The 12791-nt window shown below is 43.8% G+C and overlaps 1 protein-coding gene across 1 annotated transcript in view; it reads left to right on the top strand.

Moving 5' to 3' along the window:
* Window positions 1–12791, top strand: part of PLBD1 (phospholipase B domain containing 1) — a 78660-nt gene that overhangs the window by 9500 nt on the left and 56369 nt on the right. The window contains exon 2 of the mRNA XM_012652177.1: window positions 2894–3113. Within this exon, the coding sequence (XP_012507631.1) occupies window positions 2894–3113 (220 nt within the window). The remainder of the gene's footprint in view (window positions 1–2893; window positions 3114–12791) is intronic.

Raw genomic sequence — 12791 nt, 5'->3', positions numbered from 1 at the left:
ACGCCCAGCTAATTTTTTCTATTTTAGTAGAGACGGGGTCTTGCTCTTGCTCAGGCTGGTCTCAAACTCTTGACCTCATGTGATCAGCCTCCCAGAGTGCTAGGATTACAGGCATGAGCCACCGTGCCCAGCCCAGGATTAGTTTCTAAGCCTGACCAAGTCTCAGCCTATCACTGAGTTCCCTGGGTCAAGGTACCATGATGCTGTAGTGTTAAGATTATACTTTTAGTGATCATTTGATAGACAAACTTAACATCAAAAAAAAAACAAAATGTTGGTTCAGTTTTGAATGTTGCCAACAGATAATACTATATAAATATTTCATCTCAACTGTCTAGCCTGTTAACTACTAAAAACTCAGTATGTCTAAAATTAGACTCATATTCCCTCCCAGACCTATTCCCCAACTGCTGCCTCTCTTGCTGAATGATACAACATCCGTCCACTGAGTCTCAAGCTAGAACTCGAGAGTCATTCCGGCCTCCTCCTTCCTCTTTAACGGCCTGCGTGAATGTACAGTTTGTCTTTAACTAGAGCACATTTGCAATGGTTTCTCAGACAGAGGGAAAAAATGCTCTATATGCTGTTTCATTTTCCATTTCTTATTTCCTTTTTTCTCCCTCTCTTCCTTCCTAAGTCTCTCTTCCTTTCACAAATGTTTATTGAGCACCTGTTATGGGTCAGGCACTGCACCAAGTACTGAGAAAAAAGTGTCTGGCCTCAAGGAGTTCATAGTCTAGGGCAGACGTGTACGTTACAGCACTATATGACAAGATACAGAGAAGATAATGCACACAAGGTACACTGAGCTCTTAGGGAAAGTCAACTCCTACAAAAGGGGTGCTGCTTCCTGAGTCCTAAATAGCAATTTTGAGGTTGCTGTTTGGCTAATAAGAGAGAAAAAAATCTCAGGCAGAAGAAATAGCATATGCAAAGTCAGAGGTGTTGACCTGGGTTCTGGCAGGTTGCGAGCTGGATGGGATGGTTTCTGGATCACAAAGTGCGTGCGGTGGGGGTGAGGAAGCTGATTGGGTAGCTAGAAACCAGGTCATGAAGGCCAAGAGGGTAAGCTGAAGAACTCTTTTTTCATAGGAAATAGAAGCCATTGAGGACTTTCAGTAGGCAAGCTAACAAAATCAATTTGCCTTTTGGAAAAGTTACTCTGGCAGAGAATGAAGAATGGAATAAAGGTCAGAGGACCCTTGAAAGAGGCCTCTTCTATAGTTAAGGTAGTTGTGTTACCTCAAGTAGCATAGAAGTGTCGAGATAAAGAGACAGAGACTGGAGAGGGGGATATTTAGGAAGTTTGGATTAAACGTGAGTTGGGAGGGAGAGAGAGGAGGCCGGGGTGGACTCAGGTTTCAGGGTGGAAGATCACGGAGACAGAAGCAGAAGATGGAGGATGGGGAGGGAGGGAATGTGAGAATCATTCAGACTGTGCCATCCGGTGTGCTGTGGGGCAAAGAGGAATCCATGGGGAGAATGAGGACAAGGGCAGCAAAGGAGATTTCAGAGAGAGTGGCGTCCCAGGTGCCATGGGAGGAAAGAGCTTTAAGAATAAAGGGTCACCAGGGTCTAATGTTTTCAGAAGTTCATGTGACATCAGGACTTGAGCATTTCCTTGCACTCTTCTTCCCAGAAGATGCGGCCTGGAGCTATGCCCTCCTGCTCGCAGCTCTGTCACTCGTATGTGGCACAGTCCCTGACACAGCACAGATACTCTATCGACTTTGTAACAGTTTCACAAAGGGAGTGAGAGTGTCCCACAATAGCTACATCGGGCCACGGGACCCAGATGGCTTTTGTGGTTGGTTTGTTTTTAGCTATGAGACAGTGGAACATGTTAACCATGCTAAAGGGGAAGGAGCCACTGCAGAGGGGGAGAGAGAGTGAGAGAGAGAGAGCACACTTTAGGGCTGTGGTCACCAACCCCCTGGGGCTGTGGCCCAGTACCGGTCCACAGCCTGTTAAGAACCAGGCCTCACATCACCACCTGAGCTCTGCCTCTCCCCTCACCCCCACCACCCCCTGTCTGTGGAGAAATTGTATCCTAAGAAACTTAGGAACCAGGCCACACAGCAGGAGGTGAGCGAGTGAGTGAAGCTTCGTCTCTATTTACAGCCGCTCCAGCCGCTCCCCATCACTCGCCTCACCACCTGAGCTCTGCCTCCCTACCCTGTCCATGAAGAAATTGTCTTCCATGAAATTGGTCCCTGGTGCCAAAAAGGTTGGGGATCGCTGCTTTAGGGTACAGGAGCAAGAAGATACAGGATGGAACAGAGTTCCTAAAGAAGGCGAGAGGGGTGAGGTACTGAGTGTGGGTGAAAGGGTTGAGGTGACAGAAAGGAGAGATGGCCTTGACGAGTGCAGGGTTTGTGGGGATGGATCCATGAAATGATCGGGACCTTGAGGAGTCATAGGTGACAGCTTCTACTTTTTTCTGCAAAGTAGGGATCTGATGTCACGTGTGAAGAATTAGGCAGGAGATAAAGGATAAGGAGCCTGAAAACGGTCGGTCCAATTGCTGAGGGGAATGGAAGAAGTTGCTGACTAGGGACAAGAGCCCTATCCTTGTCTGAACTAAGAGGTTCAGCTCCAGCCCTGCCCAGAGTCCCACCCTCTACGGATGAAGCTCTTAGGCCCATCTCCATGGTGCTGCAACTACACCCCTATCTTTGACCTGGTTCTTTGTGCTCTGGGCTCATCTGCCTTGGTGGAGGCTCTAATTTCCCCCCATTTGGAATAAAGGCAAACTACAATGGCAGCTTTCCCAATTCCAACTGAATGGAAATCTTTAAAAGCAAATGTGTTGGAATTGTCAGTTACACGGAAAAAAATGCATCAGCAGCAACCCAGTTGAATAGCGTTCTATCACTATTCCCTTTTCTTCCAGAAGTCTACTATGCAACTGCGTACTGGATGCCTGCTGAGAAGACAGTACAAGTCAAAAACATAATGGACAAGAATGGGGATGCCTACGGCTTTTACAATAACTCTGTGAAAACCACAGGCTGGGGCATCCTGGAGATCCGAGCTGGCTATGGTGCCCAGGCCCTGAGCAATGAGGTCATCATGTTTGTGGCTGGCTTTTTGGAAGGTTACCTCACTGCCCCGTAAGTACCCCAGTCTTGGTGGAGCAACTGCCAGGCAACCCCCATACTTTCCTTATCCAGCAGTGCCCTTGTCTTCTGGCATCACACGTTACAGCTGAAAAGTAGCCGAGGTCCTTTGCATGTGATTAGAGACATTATCAGAATTTCATTTTTTCCTGCCTAGAAGGTACAAACCACCCAGATGTGGCACTCTTCAATTCTCATGGCACTTCACTTTTTAAAATCTTTCCTTCCTATGAAACTTTTTTGATTTATTTTGTTTTCTTTTGTTTTTTTGAGACAGAGTCTCATTATGTTGCCCAGGCTAGTCTCAAATTCCTGGACTCAAGCAATCCTCTTGCCTCACCTCCCGAGTAGCTGGGGTTGGAGGCACACGCCACTGTGCCCATCTTTTCATGAAACTATTTTAATAGACAGTGAAGTCATTTCATCCTACTAGTCATTTGTTATCTGGTAGAAAGCAAAATTTAAGAACATTTATTTCTAATGATCTTGAAACAATACTTCCATGTAGGCAAAGATTTTTGTTTGTTTGTTCGAGACAGGGTCTCACTTTGTCACCCAAGCTGGAGTGCAGTGGTGTCATCATAGCTCACTGCAACCTCAAACTCCTGGGCTCAAGTGATCTTCCTGCCTTGACCTCCTGAGTAGCTGGGACTACAGGCATACACCACCACATCCAGCTAATTTTTCTATTTTTTGTAGAGATGGGGTCTCACTATGTTGGTCAGGCTGGTCTCAAGCTCTTGGCCTCAAGCGATCCTCTTAACTCAACGTCCCGAAATGCTGGGATTACAAGCATGAGCTACAAAGAGATTTTAAATTGAAATTTTAATGAGTCTAACATAAATGTTTCTTCCATTTCTATTATTATTGATTCTGGTGCCCTTGCCCTGTCTTATAAAAATAATAAGGATGTAATTAATAACAATGCAATCAGGATACATGCTTTTTAGAGAAAAGCTCTTTAATGAAAATAAAGCTGCAACTCATTTAACCAAGCCTCATTCCCTCCTTTGGTATAAAAAGTGTCTTGATGACTTGGCTTGCTTCATTTATTCTCTGTGACCTAGATTGTTGAGTGCAGTTTAACCAAACCATATTTGGGCTGTTACTGCCTTAGTCATAGTAAGTGAGGTGTTGATCTTAATCTATGTCTGAGTGCTAGAGATTATATCAGATGTGGAATGACTAGTTGTCGGGCTCTGGCTGCTTTTTTTTTTTTTTTTTGTAAGCCTGCAACGAAGTTTATTGAGGAAGGACAAGATAGGTTTATGGAATAAGAGCAAGACACATTCACCACAGAATGGCGAATGGGCCTCTTGTCATCACAAGATGCCTGTGATCCCAGCACTCTGGGAGGCCAAGGCGGAAGGATTGCTTGAGCTCAAATTCGAGACCAGCCTGAGCAAGAGTGAGACCCCATCTCTAAAAATAAAAAAAGTTTAAAAAGCCCTGCTCTTCTTTTATTCAAACTACAAATTTATGTTTTTATTTTTATACCAATTTTTTGTTACTCTACCATACAAGTCTCCTTAACAGCGTACTATTCAGAGATGTATAAAACTTCATAAGATAAATACGATTTTTAAAACGTGCTTAAAACCATCTTACACAAGCAAAAATCTGAACTTCTCCAAATCTTCTTCTGTATCCACTGAGTTCTGATTGTGTTATTTAAATTGAGTCGCAAATTTGGAGAAATAATTCAAACCAAATTTGTGTGACTAGAGACCAGATTAACTCCTAAGTGACATGTATGATGGGTTGTGAAGGGAAACTGTGATTTGGAGGGAGCAGCTCTAAGCTGTGAGAATGTTCTGAGGATGATCACATCTTCCTTGGACATTTCTGGTGGTGTTGCTATTAGGGAGAGCTTGCGGAGTTTGAGAGAGCTGGCAAAGCTGGCACTTCTGATGTTCTTATGTCTCAGAAACAAATAAATTTTAACATTGCATTGTAGCCACTTTGGAGGTGGCTTCATCATTTCACTTTCATTTTTTATATAAAGTATTGACCTATCCTTGAATAACTTTATCCACTTACCAAAAAATCCATAGAGAAAGAAGCCATTCTATTAATAACTTTTAAAAATCCTTCTGTATTAGAGTACAAATTAAGTTTTGTTTCTTAAAAAAAAGATGCTCAGCTACTATTTAGTAACTGTTTTCTTGCTTAATTTGCCTTTCCGCCATGTCCTTTCAAAAGAAAATTTGACATGTACAAGACAGCCTTTGAAGATTAAAAAATAAACCCAAAGCACTTCCTACAAATTGTGACCCATGCTTTGAGGATTTGAATCTTCCCTTCAGCCCAGTGGCAGCAGCCCATAGGCAAAGATCAAGAGAGGGAGAGAAGGTCTGGGAATCTCAGGCTACTACTGGATCCTTAAGGAAAAGTTGGGCCACTCTTGGCAGCATCTTCGTTGCAGAGAACAACTTCAGAAGAGTTCTTTAGCCATAAATATCAAATACCACAGAGTCCAAGAGAGGGAAGCTCCCCATTGGCCAGAACAGTCAAAGAAGGCTTTGTGGAAGACGTGAGTTGTGGGTGTGTGCTTGAGAGAGGAGAGCCATTTGGCCAGGCTGGGAAGAGGGATAAAGTCACTCTGGGTGGAATGTAACAGAGCAGAGTACTGACAAAAGGCCCTGCGTCTGAAATGAGTAAGTTGCATTTACAATGAGCCAGGAGTGGAGACTCCAGTTGAACCAGCAGAGGGTTTGGATGGAGGCCCTTTTCAACAGTCCTCCTCTACTCCGAGCATAGAGTGCTCAGAGGCTTTCTGAATTGGAAAGACACCTCTCTGTTCATCTCCGCCTGTATTTGTGATTGTGGTAATTCCCCCAACCTCCTCAAGGGCGGGCTTCCCATATGTGTGGTACCGAGAGTCTGAGAGGACGTCTGCTCTGCAGAGACTTCGATATAGCTCATTGCCCAGGAGCAGGTGCTGGTGAGCAGGAAGGGGGATGGTAAAGAACTGAAGGGGGTGGGTGGAAAAGAGAGGCAGCATTTATGTAAAAGGAGGAGGAGGGGGAGGAGGAGAAAAAGAAGGGGAGGGCGGGAGGAAGGGGAAGAGAAGAGAAGAGAGAGGAGGAGGAAGAATTACAATCAAAACTATCTTTAGAAGAGTCTTTCTCACAAGCTGCTTTTCAGAGGCTGTCATTCTAATGGCATTACTGAAAAATCAAATATAGGAGGGGAATTTCTGAGTCAGCATGCATTTATAGGGCTTGCGCTGTGCCTAGCTGAAAGCTAGGAACAGTGGAATGAACCACTAATGACCAAGCATGCTTAAAACGGCATCCTGGTGATGGGTTGGGGACGAGGGGCTTTTCCTTCCTCTTCTCCTGATGTGGCCCAGGAGATGAAGGCCCATTACACATTTTGATGCCCAAAAGTTTATTTTGAAGAAAGGAATATGCTAAATGGAGTAGAGAGGCTGGGCTCCGAGCTGGGCTCACAGGGGCAAGAACTCAAGCGGGGAGACAGAATAGAGGAGCTTCTGGAAGGATTCATGGGATTGAGACTCCACCAAGAACTGCTGCAATCAGCACCACAGCTGCACAGCCCACCGTACGCTGTCTCAGCCTCGCAGTGAGAGGCAGCAGGGCTCCCTCAAAGCGAGGTATCGGCAGGAGACCTTCAAATGTCAACCATCTGGAAGCTGTAACAATAGCTACAAACCAGTAGTGGAGAAGGAATACCGGTCACAGGCTAGGTGTTCTTTGTTTTTCCGCTGTCTGTGGGCAATTGTCTGAGAAGCAATTGTTTCTCACACACAAACATAATTTATCAACTTAAAACATACACTAATGGGGACTGTTGCTTGGGGTTGCTTTGCAAGGTTCGATCCTACATACTGAGACACAGCCTTAAAGCAGGGACGTCTGAGCCTGGGCTGGGATGGTGAGTTTGCGCCAGATGCCAAAAGATAGAACTTTTCGTCATTTTCCCCTCAGCAGGATGTTCACGCAGCTGCCAAAAGCAGGGAGAGGTTTAGGGCTGCCACCTTTTCCCACATGACCACATTGAAAAAGGTGTTGCCTTATCTCCTTCACCTTCCGGGGAGGAGGTGTGCTGAGGACAGACGCCGTGGAATGAACAACTGAGATTCTCATACTTGAATAAAGGAGAAGAGTTTGACCACCTCGGACGATATCATTCACTCCTAGCAACTCACGATCCCAGCTTTGATTTGAGATCCCAAACACAAAAAACATGCAAAGAAATATCCTGAAATCCTCAGAGATATTTCCTTTGAAGTATTCAATAATTTTTTTTTTTTTTTGGCTTCCTTGAACTTTTACCATGCTCCCCAGATAACAGTTGGGTCCTGGGCCCAGCTCTTTATAGTTTAAGCTGACACTCAAGGTCATCTACCTGTGGCTGCCCCTGCAGAATTATCTCACCATCTGGAGCAGCCAGATACTGCTGGCGCCACAGCTTGGAATGGGTGGGTACTCAATATGTTCAGGGGCTTCTCACTGTCCTGCCTTCCCTCACCCTCTCTTCCTTTCTCTCTCTTCTTCCACCGTGCCCTCCGCCAGAGCCATGCACTGCAGGATGTTGACATTAACATGGAAACACTCCCCTCAGATGGTTCCCTGGGCCTTGCTGTGATGCCCCTTTGTCCCCAGGGGGCACAGACTGAGTGCAGAGTGGCTTCTGTTACCAGGCCTTTCACACAGTCCCTTCCTTCCTAGCATCTCTTAGAACCAGGATTCCTGGGAGCCAGATGCTGCCTCTTCATCTCTACCTATCAAAAAATTGCAAATCCTCCAAGACCATCTCAAATGCTGTCTTCTTGATAAAGCTTTTTATGATTCTATTCCCACTGGATTAGCGCTCATCTCTCCCCTCCATCTGTTAGTGCCCTGAGCTCAAGGTCCCTATCTTATTCATCTTCACATACCCCAGACGTCTGGCACAGTGCTTTGTCTCCAGCAGTTACTTAATTACATGCTTATTAGGTTTAATGGAATCTGTTGTTGTTCCAATTCTATTAGTGATGAATCAGAAGTATGAGGTACATATTTCCATGCAATGCAGCATGGTCATAGCAACCTTGGCTAAACTAGAGCTTCTTCCTTTGTTTTTGAACTCCATGGGGCGGCTCCCTAAGAATTGCAAATTCAGTTTCTGATGTCTCACTTATGATGTAAAAGCTAATAAATAGTCATGGATTGATTTTTAATAAAACAAGGCATGAAACCGTTCTGGAAACAATGGCGATGCAAGTGTGGAGACCTAGCTGCTCTAGTTTTTAATGAAGCAGCCTGGTACCCTGGTTGCTGAGCAGCTCCTGAGAGAGAATAGGAAGAAAGGTAGGGAGGATAGTTCCTAAGTACATTCTTCAAAGGGCACTCCTTTATTATGTTCAGACAACAGTTGCTAAGACTATGATGAAAAGAATTTCTAGCAAGCGCTATGGCAGATTAGAGAGAGTAGTCAAAGTTTGTATTTCTTTTGTGTTTGGGCTGCAACCAAGAAATACCTCCAGCATCTCCTCCATACTCCCAGCTTGCTCCTTTTGATGTTAGAAACTGAATATGCTTCCAGGTCGAGGGCAAAGCAAAGATAAGTAAGACACAGCCTCACCCTCAAAAATATCAAATGACCTATCAACTAGTAATTATTTGGAACTTAAAATAGACCACAAAATAATGATGAAATATGATTGATGATGATGATGATAACTAGCATTTACACAGCATTTACAATGTACCAGATATTGCTCAAAATATTTTACATATGGTAAGTTATTTAATCCACAACACTGTGAGGTATGTATCATGATTATCCTCATAATATTAATGTGAAAACTTCGGCACAGAGAAGTTAAGTAACTAGCTGAAAGTCACAAAGCTAGTAAGTAGGAGCCAGGATTGGAATCCAGGCTGTCCAGCTACAGAGTTTGCACACATGCACTTGTATGCAAATGGATTCATCACTATGGGGAACACTACAGGAGCCCAATATGGTTCTCTGACTCAGGGAGTCCAAACAGAAAAGAACAGGAGATAGTATATGACAAGTGCTAAATGATGGGGTATTGACATAATACAAAAGATTCAGGAAGAGATGGGTGTACACGTGTCTTCACGATTCTCAACATATGAATGTGTGTCGAAGATGTGAAGGTGAGCAAAGTTCCAGCCAGCTTGGGAGGAAACTTACGTCACGCGAGTTGAAATGAAACCTAACACATCCATGAAGCAGATGCTAGTGTTGTCTCTGTTTGATGAGAATTCAGAGGCATGGAGAAGTTAGGAGTCTTGCTTTCAGTCATGTAGCCTGGAAGGAGTAGAGTTAAGCTTTGAACTCAGAATTCAAAGCCTGTATTCTTTAACGTTACACTGCATTTCTCACCACACGGAAAAGTAGCTGCCCAGGTCCAGAGATAAGGGAGGGGCCTCAGCCTGGGGAGGCTGCAAGTGGACGGTGCTCTTCAGAGCTCCTGGCGTGCTGATTCCACTGAGGGCTCCACTCCTCATCCCAGGGTGGAGGTTTCTCTCCCCCTGCTCCGAATGTCAGAATCAGAAAAGCTGTCTCCATAAAAGAAAGAAGGAACTTTTTAATAATTCTGGCTCAGTTGCCCTCCTGTATTTCTATGTGTTTTATCTACCATTCTGCAGACATCCTCAGCAATCACCCCCAAGTCACTACTAATGTTCCTGTGTCTCAGATTTCTCCACCTCAGCGCTACGGACATTTTGGGTGGGCTTATCTTTTGCTGTGGGAAGCTGTCCTGTGCATTGTAGGATCTTTAGTGACATCTTCGGCGTTTACCCGGTAGCCACCAGTTGCTGTACCTCCCCCACTCAGTGTGGCAACCAAAAATGTCTCCAGAAATGCCCCCTGGAGGGCGAAATGGCCCCAGTTGGAATCCACTGCCCTAACTTGAAATAGACTGAAAAACTGGGGGGATCCGGAACTCTGGATGGAGCTAGGCATGGTGCAGCGATAGAGACTTTGGGTAAAAAGGATGCATTTTTCGTTTCCTTGCCTGAGTGGGCATTGTAAATCAATAGCCCACAATTTTTCCCCCGCAAAAAATCACTTTATTTTCATGTAACTCATTTTAATTTTAAGAGCTCATTCCTCCTCGTGGCAGATGGTGGAATAGTTATTTCTACAGAAACAAAATCATGCATCATTTAAACTGAGTCAACCAACAGTGTCCCACCCTTTCTCCAACTACTTTCTCCCAGAATGGGCCAGTGGTACTGAGGCATCTTGGAGGGAGGGGACATGTTTAATCAGTGGTGTCTTGTGTCCTCCTCTGGCATCCACCAGAGTGGAACAATCTCATTTAGTCTTTGGCTTGGGTGTTTCCCCATCAGACATCTGATGAGACTTGCATGGCCTCCGTGGTCTCCATCTGCATAATCACTGCCACCTGAGGTTGCGATATTCGTCACAAATGTAATTCCCCCGCCTCCAGCATGTCCCCGGGCTCTCGGTGCCTACTTACTCCCCCCTGGGCCACATGAGAGACATTTGCTGCTCCCTGAAATTCACTGAAGTGTGTAGGGGTCTTACATTTGGCTTATGAGCCCAGAGAGTACAGGTGCTGTCTCCACTTCCCCAGGCACTGCTGGAGTGGGAAGCTATAAGGTTGTTGCCCCTTTGAGCAACTAATTCAAACCCTCAAGCCCACCTGGGGTTTCTGCACTTCACTCACCTGAAGTATGAGGCCAGGGCAGAGGGTCCCTTCCTTGTCACCCACCTACCTGTCTAGCTTTATTGCTGTCCTCACTCTCATTTTTAGAGGTGGTAGAAAGGGAAAAGTGACCAAATTAATGAGAGACATGGTATATGGTAGCATATAAATATGTAAGCAAAAGCTAAATGCAATGATTCAATTAAATATATATATATATATATGTACATATACAAATAACTTGAAGGAAAAACTCTCATGAGGTAAAGTCTATTAAGTTCGAGGACCATAAGGTAAAAGATTTCAAAGGATTTTAATGTTTACCTAACTAGCAATAAAACTCTATTCTCAGTTTATTAGTTTCAGTTCTGGAAACTACTAGATAAAGGATATTTAAAGTTCCATGGTATAGGGAGCCGAAATTCCACTTTTAGAATCTAGAATTGCTTCCAATTCTGAACTCCCTAAATCAGTAAAAAGCATCAAATAAAAACCAGAACTAGGACTTTTGGTAAACATTCAGTCCAAAAGGTACAGGGGACCCACACTTTGATGTACCCACTCTGCTCTAAACGTATAGCAAATGCTAGATAACATATACAGAAAGAAAACCTTGTAGTACCATAGCTGGGCCCCAAAACAAGATTAAACATCTCTTGAATCAGAAATGGAACAAAAAACAAAGTGATAAAATATGGATCTGGGGCCCTTGGCCTGAACCAGGCAGAGGCACCTACTTGCTGATGGGTGAGGGCCCCAGTGCTCTAAGTGAGCTGGGTCAAGGCTGGGATCTGATAGTAGCCTGGCTGCTTTTAACTATTTCTAGAATAGGAGGCCACAGAATAATGTCTGTTGATAGCCTACAGATGTATAAGAAATTGTGAGCTTGGGGGTAAGGGGTGGCATCTAAGAACCAAATTATCCACAAGCTGGTTCAGTAACAGCTATAGATATATCTACAATATTCTGTAAGACAGAAGTCCCCAAAAGGCACTATAAAATGTGGTTTCCAGGACTCATATGGAGGCACTTGGACAGGGAAAAAGGAGGAAGAAAAGGGGTTTGGGGGGATAAATAAAAATGCCTGCATACCAAAGTTCCAAAATGCAAAAAGAAATCAAAAGATAGTCAACAAAATCAACAATGATATCATGAATACACTCCAGATCAATTTTATAGAATGGTTTAACAAAGACTTTAAATTTGCTTAGGGTACTTTAAGTTAGAAATGAAAGAAAGTTAAAGGAGAATTTATGAAACAAAAAGGAAGAAAGGCAGATATTTTTAAATAACCTGTTAGAAATATAAAAGAAAATTATTGAAATTAACTTTTTAAAACCTCAATAAATGGAAAAACCCTAGACTGGACATAGAGAAAAAATTCTGAATCAAGTATTAGTTATTGAGAGATTTACACAATACATAGGTCAAAGAGATAAAGGGGTAAAAATATTAAAAGAGCTGTTATTAGACATAGTAGTTAGATGGAGAAACTTCAACAAAGGTCTATTAGGAGCCCCAGAAAAAGAGACTAGAGAGAATTGCAGAGAAGCGATGATTGACAGGGAATAGCTGAGAATTTATCAAAATTGAAAAAAGACTAAAGATCCTTAGTTGAAAGACACAGCCTGTTGAATTGCTACAACACAGTGCATGAAACTACAGAAAATTGTGGATAAAGAATAATCTCAAAAGCTATCAGAAAGAAAAGACACTGACTATGAAGGAATCTCAGACAGCATACTTCTCTCATCACCAACAATAGAACCAGAAGATATCAAGATAATAGTTTTTTTTCTTTTTTGAAATAGAGTCTTGCTCTGTCTCCTGGGCTAGAGTGCCGTGGCGTCAGCCTAGCTCACAGCAACCTCAAACTCCTGGGCTCAAGCAATCCCCCTGCCTCAACCTCCTGCATAGCTGGCACTACAGGCATGAGCCACTACACCTGGATAATTTTTTCTATTTTTTGTAGAGATGGGGTCTGGCTCTTGCTCAGGCTGGTCTCAAGCGATCCT

This window comes from Propithecus coquereli, unplaced genomic scaffold (genome assembly GCF_000956105.1).
Source record: "Propithecus coquereli isolate 6110/MARCELLA unplaced genomic scaffold, Pcoq_1.0 Scaffold381, whole genome shotgun sequence".
Taxonomy (NCBI): domain Eukaryota; kingdom Metazoa; phylum Chordata; class Mammalia; order Primates; family Indriidae; genus Propithecus; species Propithecus coquereli.
Note: the sequence above shows the minus strand (reverse complement) of the source record. Positions and strands in the feature narration are given on the sequence as shown.